This window comes from Bactrocera neohumeralis, unplaced genomic scaffold, assembly GCF_024586455.1.
Source record: "Bactrocera neohumeralis isolate Rockhampton unplaced genomic scaffold, APGP_CSIRO_Bneo_wtdbg2-racon-allhic-juicebox.fasta_v2 ctg998, whole genome shotgun sequence".
Taxonomy (NCBI): domain Eukaryota; kingdom Metazoa; phylum Arthropoda; class Insecta; order Diptera; family Tephritidae; genus Bactrocera; species Bactrocera neohumeralis.
In genome coordinates, this window is record NW_026094774.1 from 111,277 (window position 1) to 125,068 (window position 13,792).

The window sequence follows — 13,792 nt, forward strand, 5'->3', positions numbered from 1 at the left end:
ATAAATCAGACTACATTCTCCCAAAGCTGAACTTCAATAGACACTTCCAGGTAAGGATACCATCTAGACGAGAATGGAGAAGAGGCTCAATATAAGAGGAGGATACCATCTCAGTCTATACCGACGGATCCAAAATGGACTGCGGAGTAGGCACGGGGGTATTCTCCACTGATCTTGGCATATCTCTCTCTATACGTCTACCGAACTCGGCTAGCATCTTCCAAGCCGAAGTACTAGGCATAGAAAAAGCCTGCGAAGCTCTATTGGAAAACCACGGGAATATAAATAAAGCAACTATATTTACGGATAGCCAGGCGGCGCTCCTGACCTTGTCTTCACCCATGACAAACTCCAGCACAGTACACAACTACAAGAGAGCACTAAGCGCAATAAAAGACAAGCTCCAACTAAACTTAATCTGGGTTCCCGGCCACAGGAACATTTTCGGTAACGAAAAAGCAGACGAGTTGGCAAAGGCAGGAGCTTTCCTCAACGAATCCGAGGCGGAGATAATACCAAGTCCGCTAGGATCAATCAAAAGTGAGATCAATGGACAATTTCAACAAATTGCAAATAACTGGTGGAAAAACATCACAAAATGCGTCATAACTAAACAATTATGGCCAACATATGACAGGAAAAGAACCAACGACTTACTAAATAGGTCAAGGAAAAGTATTTACAGAGTAACAGCTACCACAACAGGGCACTGGCCATTTGGGGAACACGCATCCAAAATGGGTATGCCCTACAATGACATCTGCCGTGGCTGCGGAGTAGCAGGGAACAAGGAAACAATCTTCCACTTTCTCTGTGAATGCCCAGCTCTAGCACAGATCCGACACAAAACACTTGGAATCCATCTAGCACCAAACCTTGAATGGATTTCCACTAAAAGCATAGCGGACATAAGTAGTTTCATCGAAACCTCAAAATGGTTTGAAAGAGAAGGAGAAACGTAATAGCAGATAGAACAGTGCATCAAAATGGCACATCAAGTGTTAATTGAGCCCGATAGGGCTGCACTCCTACCTACCTACAGTACCTGTCCAATAAATTACGAACGAATAAAAAAATTATCCGGAGTTCTTACTTTAATCATTTATAAAAACATAAATATTTGGCGTATTAAAAAAAAGAATTATTTTTTATGTGCTATATACATTAAACTTAAATTATCATATTTTTGTATTGAATCATATTCAATATTATTAAATTATATTAAAAATATTAAATTTTGTTTTCGTTCGTAATTTATTGGACAGGTACTGTACCTATTAACCCCGTTTCAAAGAAGCCAACCATGATTGAGTTTTACAACGGAACCAAAGGGGGAGGAGACACCCTGGATCAGATGTGCAGCGCAATGAGTTGTTCAAGAAAAACGAACAGGTGGCCATTGTGCCAATTTTTCGGTATGCTGAACATTTCTTTTATAAATTCGTATGTTATTTACACACACAATATGTTTAAAGTTGGACAAAAGCCTTTAAAACGGGTAGATTTTATGAAAAAGCTTTTTACTAGTCTTATAGATAGTCACTTAGATTACAGACTTAATATGCCAACAATTACCACTACGGTAAGAAATGACATAACAAGTTTACGACCTGACCATCCTAGAAATAGATCAGAAAATATGATACGGGCATCAGAAGCTACGAAACGGAAGATTTGTGCCATGTGTCCTTCTTCCAAATGAAGAATGGCGAAGGTGGTATGCGCAAAGTGCAATAAACAAATACATATGTGGAGAGCATAAAGTTGATGTTTGTGCCTCCTGTCTTATCTGAGTTTTGAACTTCAAAATTTCTATTAAATTTAACTAGTAATAACCCCCGATAATCGGGGGACTCCGTTATTTAAAATGAAAAAAGTAAAAAAAAAAATTTTATAAAAACTCAATTTATTCAAGTACTTTATGGAAAACTACATTCATCGTGGTTTTATTTTGGTCGTAAGTGTTAACTTTGATATCTTGAGAAGATCGTACTCGACTCAATGCGACATACAGCTGGCCATGCGTAAAACAATCCTCCTTGAGGAAAACACCAACTCGTGCTAGAGTCTGTCCTTGAGATTTGTTTATTGTTATTGCGAATGCTACAATTATTGGAAATTTGCGACGCTTTAAAATAAAATTCGCTGGGCTATAAATTTATAAGGGGCAATAGAATTTGTTTCCCTTGTGATTCACCGGTTAAAATTTCGACCTCCAAACAATTACAATGTAGTGCTTTTACTATCAAGCGAGTCCCATTGACCAACCCTTCATATGTATTAAGATTGCGGATTAACATCACAACTGTTCCAACCTTAAGCCTTAACTCATGAGGCGCTACTCCACTGAAATTAAGGGAGTTTAGAAATTCTGTAGGGAATCCGACATGCTCTTGAGGATCTTCAGAAACGACAGTATCCATGCTATAATATACCCTTTCTTCACCAGGCAACATATTTACTATTTCGCTATTTATTATCGTACAGTGATCATTTTTTGGACACAAAATCGCCCGATCCTTCAAATGGTTTTGACTAATAACACCAGACTGAGGCTGAAATACCCAATCCACTAAATTTTCATTTAGCAAAATTATCTCTTCTGGTATATTGATTTTCGACTCTGGAGAGAGCTCTCGACCTTCTCCAACACGCAAAAGAAAATTGTTGTATAAGGATTCTTTAGAATGCATATTCGTTGAGAGTTTGAGACACCTAAAAAATTTCCAAAGTGAGCACCGTTTCAAACAATTACCAACTATAGCGGCGCGTGAGCTATTGGGCACCACAGGAAGAACTTGCCAGAAATCACCACCTAATAAAATAACCTTTCCACCAAAAGGTATTTCATTTTGGTGAATATCACGTAATAATCGATCTAAGCAAAAGTAGCATGCTAATTCGGCGAGCATTGCGATTTTCTTCTCTGGCCCTCTGTTCCTCTTCGCGTTCAACCTGCGCCATATGCTTATACTCATTTGCCAAGGGGTTAATATTTGAAAGCATTTCGAGGATTTCTCTCAGCAAATACCTATAGCAGTTTGAATTATGTTGTGTCCTTATATCAGTTGCTTGATCGGTGTCAAGAATAAACAGCTGGGCGTAGGAGGATTCTGAAGGATGATCTGCATGCAATGGACCTACCCTATGATATATTCATCCATGTATTCGGAAGCAATATGGTCCACGCCCTGTAGGCTCCGAAATTTTCGCTTCGAATGATGCAAAAGCAAACGAACTATTTAGCTGCCGAATATTCTCCAAATAGTGTCCCCGCCAAGAGCTCAAATCATTTTCTAACACAGCTTTCAAAAACTCAGGTACACGTAATTCTTGAAGTTTAACTTTTCCGCCATGACAACATGTCGTAAAGCCATTTCTTACCTAGTAACAATTTCAACCAAATATTAAGACAATAACACCACTATTCTGTGCTTTTGACAAATTAATAAAATGTTGACAATTAACTCAAATATTTAACAAGCGAGAAATATTTTGGTATTCTGTGGCAATCTTGATAAAAGTAAAAGCTTCAATTCGTAAAGCTTTTCGCCACACGTATGGTGAAAAAAATAATGTAAATAGAAAACAGCTGATTTCTATTCAAATTATTCGTTAAAATGGACAATTCTGCAACGTAAGTTTCCAAATTTTAATTATTAACAAAATTTATAATTTAACTTTTATTTTATAGTAAACCCAAGCACGATAGAGCTACGCACGAGCAGCTGGAGGCATATGTGTTGTTTTGCCAAGCACACCCAGAAATTAGCACGGGGAAAAATTGCCCAAAGACGAATCAACGGATGAAGGAGTTGTGGCAACAGCTGGCAGAGCAACTTAATTCGTGCAGAGGACCAATACGAAGTGCTGCAAAATGGGAAGAGATAACATTTTAGTTTATTTTTCGTTTATTTATTATATTGTGTTAATTTATAGACGTTAGGCGTTTGGAAAAGCCAACTGCGCACTCGAGCAAGGCGGTTGAAAATGACTCAAAGGCTCACAGGTGGAGGTCCAAGTTCCAAGCCGATGACGGACTTCGAAGAAATGGCTTTGTCGACATTTGGCTCGGCCGCTGTAGATGGGATGCAAAATGTGCAAAGCCTAGGTTTAACGCCAATTGTGCAAACAGATGAATGCGAAATTTCATCACCCACGGGTAGTCCTCACCAATTATGCAGTCAGGTAGATGCAAGCCCAAATCCCGAACACCATACAGCAAGTCCATCGTCACCATCTACGTATCCTAGCTTGGAAAACCAGGTAAGTTTTCATTATGATATAATTACAAAATACATATACATATGTATAATTTTTTTTGCAATTTCTTATTACGTTTTTTTCTTTTAAGGATGCTTCAACTTCGGTGCTATCACGAAGTGCACGAAACAAGCTTATCAGCACTTTGATAGCTGATATTCCAAAAAGGAATGCTGCTGAGGAAGAGAGGCGACGGGAGCATCGGAAAATGATGCAGGCCATTCAAGGCCTAACTAGTTCTATAACAGAACTTATAAAATCGTTTACTAGTAATAAAAAATAATATCTAAAGTTTAATTAAAATTGAAATAACGTATGTGTAATATTTTTATTTAATTAATATTTATTGAATTAATTAAGTTAGGTTTTTTTTGTTTTATAATAGAATAAAAAAAAATGGAATGGAAATTGCAATTTGTTTTCTTTTAACAAAAAGGATAAATAAATAAACAAATAATGGAAGTAAGTAGTGTATTTCGAAAGTCGAATTGTGAGAACATTTATATACTTATGTACATAAGTATATGGATTGGCTTCTGTATATATGTATATAACTAAAGAGTTGATATATATCTTGATCTTGTTCTTTCACCTTCGCGCATGTACTGTGAAGAGCTATAATCATTAATTGGAGAATCAAAGTCTTCTGCAACCCCGTCATCTATTTCGTTGAACGTAATGCCTGCTTTCGTCATTATATTATGCAATATAACGCAAGTACTAACAAACAAAGCGGAAGTTTCGTGTGAATAATGTAGAACTCGGTGCTTCAACAAACATCTGAAGCGAGATTTTAAAACACCAAATGCTCTCTCTATGCAGTTTCTTGCAGAACCATGTAATTTGTTGTATTTTTGCTCTTTATGGGTATTAGGTGTTCCCACTGGTGTTAAAAGCCACGGTTCTAGAGGATAACCTTGATCGCCAAGAAGCCAAGATTCCCTCCGTTGTTGCTCAGACGTATTAGTATGCTGACGAATGAGCTGTTCTCGTAGGTCAGAAGTTGCCCAAATTCCAGAGTCATGTGTTGCACCCGGAAATTTAGCATTTACAAATGTAAAACATAATCGGTGATCGCAAACCTAAAAAACAATACATTCAAAAATTGCATTGGCATATATGTATGTATGTATGTGCATGCAAAAACAAAACTTACTGCTTCAACATTGATACTGTAGAATCCTTTTCTATTTAAATATAAATTAAGAGGACGTTCGACATTATTTGATGGTGGAGCAATGATAGCAATATACGTGCAGTCAATTGCTCCTATGGTGCTTTTTATTCCAAATTTTCTAAAAAATCTGGAATATATGTATTTCAAATAAATTAGCATATTATTATTTGTATTACAATAATACTTGCCCCGTTTTTATAAAAGTTTCTTCCTCTATTGAACTGGGAAACTTTATTTCTCCTCCCTTCACCTTCACAATAAGTTTTGCTACAGCTCGCAGACTTCTCGAAAGGGATGACTGACTCATGGGCAAGTTGACGTTGTTACACATTTCTGATATGAGCCGTGTCCAAAGAAGTTCAAAGCTGCTAGAACCCTTACAGTTAAAGGTAGTGACGTTTTATGATTATCATGTGGGGCCAGTTCATCAATTAGGCGGCGGCAAATTTCACGAGTTAATCTAAAACTTTGCACAAAGATATTCTCGCTCAAAGAAAATGGATTGCTATCCTCGCGTAAACTTTTTAAATGCCGCGAGCGATTCCTATTCTCACAATTTTCATCTTCGTTTAACAATAATAACAAAAGTAAAATATCTTCCATTTTCACAACAAGATGCACAATCAGATATTTAATTCATAACGAGCACTGCTGTCAAGAGCATTTGACATCTTAACAACTTATAAAGAAAAGAGCTTTTTATTTCAGACACAGAATACCAAATGCTTGATAAATGTAAAACTTTGACAAATTAGAAATATGTTGAATTTGTCAAGTGCACAGAATAGGGGTGTAAGTATGTATATACATATATTACGAATATAAAACAATGAAAAGTACAGGTACCTTTTCACTTCCGAAATGTTTTGCTTTACAGTGTAAACATATGTATATTAGTCAAACCCCCAAGCGAACTATACTCCGGAAGAACTACGGAGTTTAGGGCAGCTTTGAAATAACTTGCATAGATCCTGCATGACTACGGCTCTAATAAAACAGGTCAATTCATATACATACATACATTAACAATTAAAAATTCCTTTTTATCTTAACATTCACCTCTTCTCTTCGACCTGTTAAACTCCTTTTTCGTCCAATTCGCCTTTGGTTTGGCATTTTATTTTTAATAATTAATCTGAATCTGAACTGAAATTCGATGTAGTATGTATGTATTCGCTGGTAATAGCCGCCTTGACTTTTCTAAGAAAACTGAACTGACTCAAAGCTTACCTAACGCAATAACACTTCTAATCAAAATAACGCCGACAACAATATTTCTGTTAGATTTTGCTCTTGCCTCTTCGTCCATACATATGTATATACATACATATGTTTGTAAGTATGTATGTGTGAATATAAAACAAAGTAGAGTGCGCATGTCAAAGCGCAGTGTTCCTTAGCTCGTACATACATATTCGTGCAACACAGAAGAGAGCGCATGTCAAATCGTAGATAGCGCCTTAGTGCATGCATATGTACATATGTATGTACCAGTGCACATGCCAAAGCAAACATTTGTAATTTATAATATTCGTCATTCTCTTATTGTCATAGATAACTTGATTAGAATCTCTTTTCTTGCTCTCTCGCTTGCAGCTGATCTGTTTTCTGAGCTGGCAACGAAACACAATCAGGGTCCCGTCAATCAGCAGTTAGTCAAAAAGGCGGGGTGCCAGAATAAAAGCGGTAAAACGAACTGCCAAAATCAGTTCGTTGTTAAAATTCGTTGGAAGTCGGTTGAGGTTAATTGTTATTACTATAAAAAGATTAGAATTATTAATTTAGTGCAGTTTTACTGTAAAAAAAGTGCGTAAGTTCAATACGGAGTTAAGAAGAAGTAATGTGAATGTTTTTTAAAAGTTTTTTTGTGTTTTATAGGAAAACATATGCCGAAATCAAAAAAATGTGTAATGGGGTGCAGAGGACAGCAACGTTTTTTCAACTTTCCAAACCAGGAGAAGGATCAAGCCAGGTAAGAAATTGAATACTTATTTGAAATAATAATTAATATTTATTTGTTAATAAGTGGTTAAATAGTTGTATAAATAAATAATAGTAGGCATGATTATATAGTATGTAATATCTTTGTTTTAGGTTTTAAGCTAATTTTTCTTAATTCTTATTAATTTAAATATGTATATACTATAAAATGTTATTAGATATAAGGCATGATGTATGTATGTAGATACTAGTCATCTTTTTGTTTTAGTCCTTAACTCGATTTAACTTAATTTCTATTAGTTTTAATATAAGTTGTTTTAGGCTGTTAAAGGTTGGTTGTTTTAAATCGCGCTTGTAATAAACAATAAACAATTTATTTTGTTTGTTAAAGGCTAGCCAGTCAAAAACGCTACTCCCTTCCTTCCTTTTCCTTCCTTATCGGCAAAATGTGTGCACAGTCAAAAACGTGGTAAAAACGCAGAAATCAGCCATCTTTGTTTGTTTACATTTGAACAATGTTGCCATTGCCCAATACGCATATATAGTTTTGAGCACATCTTTGTTTTCAATTACAATTTTTTACAATATAAAATACTAAAACTGAAAACAAACTATCAAAAATAGTTTATATATTTATAAATAAATAATAGAAAAGTTATTTTATGAAAATTTCAAACATATTGAAACATATTGAACAGATTGAATTATAAAAGTTGATTGGCAACCCTGCGTTGTGAGAGAGCAATCAGCTGACACGTTTCCACGGCAAAAATCCAAATGTCGTGAATTCTCACGTCATCCCACGTCAAAGAGAGAGGGAGTAGCGTTTTTGACTGTGTAGTTACATTGCGCGCCCATAAGATAAGTCCTGCCAGCTGGCACGACCCGCGATTCTGCGTTTTTGACTGGCTAGCCTATTAGATTTAAAATTTGGCTGAATCTTTTTGGTGTGGGGCAAGACAGGCCTAAATTTTTGTACGCCTGTAAGCGCCATTTCTGCAAAGAAATGAGGATGGAGAGAAAGTTCATGACCTTTGCAGTAACTAGCACTAATTTACCACATACATATAACTGCACCCAGTCTTCAAGATAACCAAATTTTGGCTCCCAATTCTCCGACAGAAATGGGAGCAAACGATTTTTACCCACAATTGGTGGAAGGAAACGCGCTTCAATGTCACGAAAAGAGCGATCTAAATTTGCTCGCATCTGTGGCAGAAGGGGCGCAAATAGAAATGAGGGATAGTGTCTTTGATCATGCAGATCAAGACATTAGTTTAATAACATCATTTGAAGATGAAAGCTTTGTAGACAGGGGGAGTCAAACAAATTTGAGTCTGACAGCTGTAACTAATAAAGAGCACAAACTGTTTGAGGAGAATAAGAAGTTGAAGGCTAGATTTGAAGAAGAAGATAGAAAGATTAGTTATTTGTAGTACCAGTTGTCAGACCTTTCGCTGAAATATGCAATTTTAAAAGAACAATTAAATGACACGGAAGAGGGGTTCAATTCTACTATGCATTTATGTAGCCAGCTTCCCCCACAGATTAGAGCCATAGTAGAAAATAGTTTAGAAAATAATAATAGGCACCCTAAAGGTCGTAGATACGACAGCTATTTCAAAACCTTAGCTTTAGCTATATACTATGAAAATCGAACTTGTAGAATAGGTACCAGTGCAATGACTCTTTTGGTCCAAAGTATCGGTGGCGAGCCTTGGACCCATCCGCTAGCTCCTGTAAAGGTGATGTTGCCAAAAAATATATTTTTCAGGCCATTACCCAATTGCAGAATACAGGTCTCATACCTTGCCATTTTGTTTGTGATCAGGTGTCGAATTTTTTCAATTTAGCTCGAGTGTTAGGAGTTTCACAAGCGCGTCCCTATTTTCAGGTTAATGGCAAGGAAGTATACTTTTTCAATGATTGTCCCCATCTTATAAAGAATGTTAGGAATTGTTTAGAAAACTTTAAAAATAGAGTTAGTTTTAAATGGTGCCTAGTTAGCTGGTCCGATATTGTACATTTCTACAACAAGGATTCCCAAAATCCTGTCCGCTGTGCACCCAAGCTTACCGATGCGCACTCTTTTCCAAACAATTTTCACAAAACGAGTGTTAAACTACTTAGCTACCCAAGTTTTCAGCGACACTGTCGCTTCCGGTATGCTCGCAGTTTATAGCGCAGGGCGTTTGACTTCCCCATCTCCTACTTTTTGCAATACCGCGGAATATTTTTTGTTTATAAATAAGTTATTTGACCTATTTAATAGTCGGAATTTTGATGCAAGTTTTTTCGAGCACCCCGGAGCAAACACAATTTCTTCGTGAGGCTTGCTTTTTCTTAAAGCAAATGCATATGCATATTTTTGCGGTTATCTTTATTTAAAAGTTTTTAAGACACACACTTGTACCCAACCATTACCTTATTTAGGAGAAGAAGAGATTTCAACTTATTTTTATTTCATTCAGCAGAGGCAAATTGACAGGTGCAATTTAATTAAACCATCCAAGAGATTTTTAGACTATATTAAGGAGTTTGAAGATACTTTTAATAGAGAATTTGAATCCACCTGTCATAGAATAGGAGTAGGCCAAATTTTATTCGATAGAATGAAGCATGTCAGACCCTTTCTCTGCTGCAACAACTGTGACTCGAATGTTATTTTAACTCTTTTTGTCAGGCCGAGAATATTCTTCCTCGTAAAGTTTTTTTAATACAGATCTTAGTAGGCCCAATTTAAGAATTAACCTTTTTTGTGTTTCTTATCTGTAGGATAGGCTGGCAAAACTGTATCATTTTTTTTAATTATTCGGAATTTTTGCTTTATGTATGTATATATTTGTATTTATTTATATATATGGGTGATATAGGCCTACTGGGGAACCGAGAACCCTAAAATTATATCGGTAACGCGCTATTTGCATACCTCAGTGGTAGTGTGGAAACTGCAAAACTGCCTGAGATATGGTTTTTGGTCTATAGGTGGGCGACGCCACGCCCATTTTCAATTTTTAAAAAAAGCCTAGGTGCAACTTCCTTATGCCATTTCTTCCGTAAAATTTAGTGTTTCTGACGTTTTTTGTTAGTCGGTTAACGCACTTTTAGTGATTTTCAATATAACCTTTGTATGGGAGGTGGGCGTGGTTATTATCCGATTTCTTCCATTTTTAAACTGTATATAGAAATGCCTAAAGAAAAACGACCCTATAGAGTTTGGTTGACATAGCTATAGTAGTTTCCGAGATATGTATAAAAAAATTATTAGGGGGCGGGGCCACGCCCACTTTAAAAAAAAATTACAAAACTATAATACTCTCCTTAGCAACTTTGTTGCGAGAGTATAAAAACAATAACATACGGACAATAGGACGCCACAGCTTAAATGATGCAGTTAAAAGTACCGCTATTTTTCGTCGCGATTTGCAACTTACGTAAACTTGAATTTGTTAACCATTGGACCGCGCACATCACTAGGAAAACGAGAGTTGGTGTTGGAGCAGTTTAAGAAGGAAATGTTGCAACATAAAATTGCTGAAATAGTAAATTTGAGTTCGTCCACAGTTCAGCCAGAGAACTTAAAACATACATAGAAAAGGTGCAGGTTCGACAGCGAACATTTGATAAATTTGCGACACGGAATCTCACCACACAAATACAGAATTCACGCTGTGAAATGTTAACATTTTTAACAGTTCTCCACATATTCAACAAAGAATATGAAGAGAAATAAATATATGTATGTATTTACGGCATATGATGAGATGGCATACATATATGCTCAAGCAGAGAATATTGAAGAAAAATAAGTTCTTAGATATTCCACTTTTAACAGCGAAAAATGTGTACAAAACACACGTCTCACACAGAGAACGTAAAGATGGCTATGTTAGTAAATGCATCATGACGCGCATCATGACGATTGCATAACAAACAGAACGTTCAGAAATGCAATATTGCAACACTGCAATAATCAAGCGTTCAAAAAAGCAACACTTCTATCAACTGTCATACATAATTTCTATCAAAAAATTGTTTACTGCATTTAACTACGATGTCTGACGAAAAGTAAGTGCAAAACTGTTTTATTTTAATTTTTGTATTGGAATTTAGTTAAATTATGTTAATAATAATTGTATAAATTATTATTTTTAAATTTTTAGTGAAAATCTCAGTAATGCGGAGACGCAGTTATTGCTGAGAGTACGGTTGAATATGTCCTCGGGAAACGACTTTATTGTTTTAATAAATGATTTGTTTTTAGGTATTTTTCTTTTTAAAGACAAACATTTGTACCTACAAATTTTTCTTTTTGACTTCAATACCCTTCTTTTTCTTAAATTTAAAGAAAATCTATCATTTCTTTGCTCTCAAATTTCGTCTAGTGTTAGATTCAGCAAAATTTCCTTTTTAGTACTATACGCGTTCAAAAATGCAAACAAATGTATCTGCAAATTGTCAAAAATTGTATAAGAAGTATCAAACGTCAAACTTGCAGTGTTGCTACTGTTGCTTATGCTGCAAGTCATGATGCATTTACGAACATAGCCGATATTTTTTGTTTTGTTCTCGTCTCACATACCCAAGAATATGAAGAGACATAAATATACATACATATGTATGTATGTATGCATGCCCATGATGATATTCCCAAACAGAGAATATTGAAGAAAAATAATATCTTTGATATTCCATAGGAAATATGTTCTATTATGTATGGAAATATGAATGTACAGTGGCTCAAACGCATAATCGGACAGTGGTTTTTTATACGAAAGTTTATTTTAATTGAAAGAAAAAAGCCAGAAAAAAGAACAACAATGATTCATTTTTTATGGTGAGTATTCTCCAATCTCTCATTTTTCATACAACAAAAAAAACAACAAGAATAAATTCATTTTTACAAAACAAATTTAACAAAACCAAAATAAATCAGAATTCTTAAGCACAAACAAATAATCGGACACTAAACAATATTGTCATAATAGTGCAAAAGAAGCAACCAAAAAAATGCTCAATATGAAGTTTAATATTTTGTGGGGTATCCTTTAGAGTCAATTACAGCTTGCAGTCTTTTGGGCATAGAATTGACCAAATTTTTACAAACTTCGGGCTCAATTGAATACCAAGCCTCTAAAAGTCCTTCTTTTAACTCATCTACAGTTTTGAATTTGCTTTTGTACACTCTTCTGGCCAGTTCCTCCCAAAGATGTTCAATGACATTTAGGTCTGGACTTTGGGCAGGTGTTTGGAGCAGTTTGGGGCAGTGGTGGATCAACCACATCTGTGCAACGTTCGATTTGTGCTTAGGATCATTATCTTGGTAAAATGCAAAGTTTTCCAAAATACCAAGCTTCTCCGCACTCTGCTTCAAATTTTCTTTCAAAATGTTGAGGTATCCAAATCTGTCCATTTTTCCATCCACGAAACACAAATTGCCTACACCAGCACTTGACATACAGCCCCAAACCATGACTGAACCTCCTCCATGTTTAACTGTGCCCTTAGTATTTTTAATAGCAAATTCTTGATTTGCCTTTCGCCAAACATAAGACTTGCCGTCAGATCCGTGTAAATTAAATTTACTCTCATCTGTGTAAATAACCTATAAATTGTACAATATAATTTTGTTTTTGTAATTTTTAACTGTTTTCTATAACTTACCGTGTTCCAGAACTCAGGCGATTTAAGTAAATAATCTTTAGCAAAATCGATTCGTAACTTCTTGTTCTTGTTGCTAATGAACGGCTTATTCCGAGCGATTCTACCATGGAAATCGTTTTTACGAAGAACATTACGTACCGTCTCATCACATACTGTAACTCCAGATCTTTCCTCCAACCCTATTTTCAACTCTTTAACGGGTTTAAAAGGATTTTTCTTAACTTCTATTAATATTTTGCGCTCTTCTCTTGCTGATATCTTTTTCCCTTGACCTTGCCGTGACTTATATTCCAATCTAAATTCGTCCCTATACCTTTTAATTATATCGTGCACCGTAGATTTTCCTTTTCCGACTATTTCAGCAATTTCGCGTACCGATTTTCCCTCAAAATTTAATTTTATAATAAGTTGGCGAATTTCTAATCCTAAGTGTTTACCTACAGGAGCCATCACGTGCAAACTTCAACAAAAAATCTCACAATGTTCTTCACGTTAAATATGATAACTGTTGTCAACGTAACGGCATTTTTTTGGTTGCTTGTTTTGCACTATTATGACAATATTGTTTAGTGTCCGATTATTTGTTTGTGCTTAAGAATTCTGATTTATTTTGCTTTTGTTAAATTTGTTTTGTAAAAATGAATTTATTCTTGTTGTTTTTTTGTTGTGTGAAAAATGAGAGATTGGAGAATACTCACCATAAAAATTGAATCATTGTTGTTCTTTTTTCTGGCTTTTTTCTTTCAA

The 13,792-nt window shown here is 35.4% G+C and overlaps 1 protein-coding gene across 1 annotated transcript; it reads left to right on the top strand.

Moving 5' to 3' along the window:
• The first annotated feature begins 3,877 nt into the window (after positions 1–3,877).
• LOC126767594 (uncharacterized) lies at positions 3,878–4,577 on the top strand. The gene is made up of 3 exons (XM_050485041.1): positions 3,878–3,898; positions 3,940–4,266; positions 4,355–4,577. The coding sequence occupies exons 1-3, from the start codon at positions 3,878–3,880 to the stop codon at positions 4,544–4,546; spliced, it is 540 nt and encodes a 179-aa protein (XP_050340998.1). The 3' UTR covers positions 4,547–4,577.
• The last annotated feature ends 9,215 nt before the right edge of the window (positions 4,578–13,792 follow it).

Bases quoted from the DNA above. Each gene is read 5' to 3' on its own strand.
- LOC126767594 (XM_050485041.1), top strand. From the start codon at position 3,878: ATGGGAAGAGATAACATTTTA. The intron at 3,899-3,939 runs GTTTATTTTTCG...GTTAATTTATAG, and splicing joins TGGGAAGAGATAACATTTTA to ACGTTAGGCGTTTGGAAAAG. The intron at 4,267-4,354 runs GTAAGTTTTCAT...TTTTCTTTTAAG, and splicing joins ATCCTAGCTTGGAAAACCAG to GATGCTTCAACTTCGGTGCT.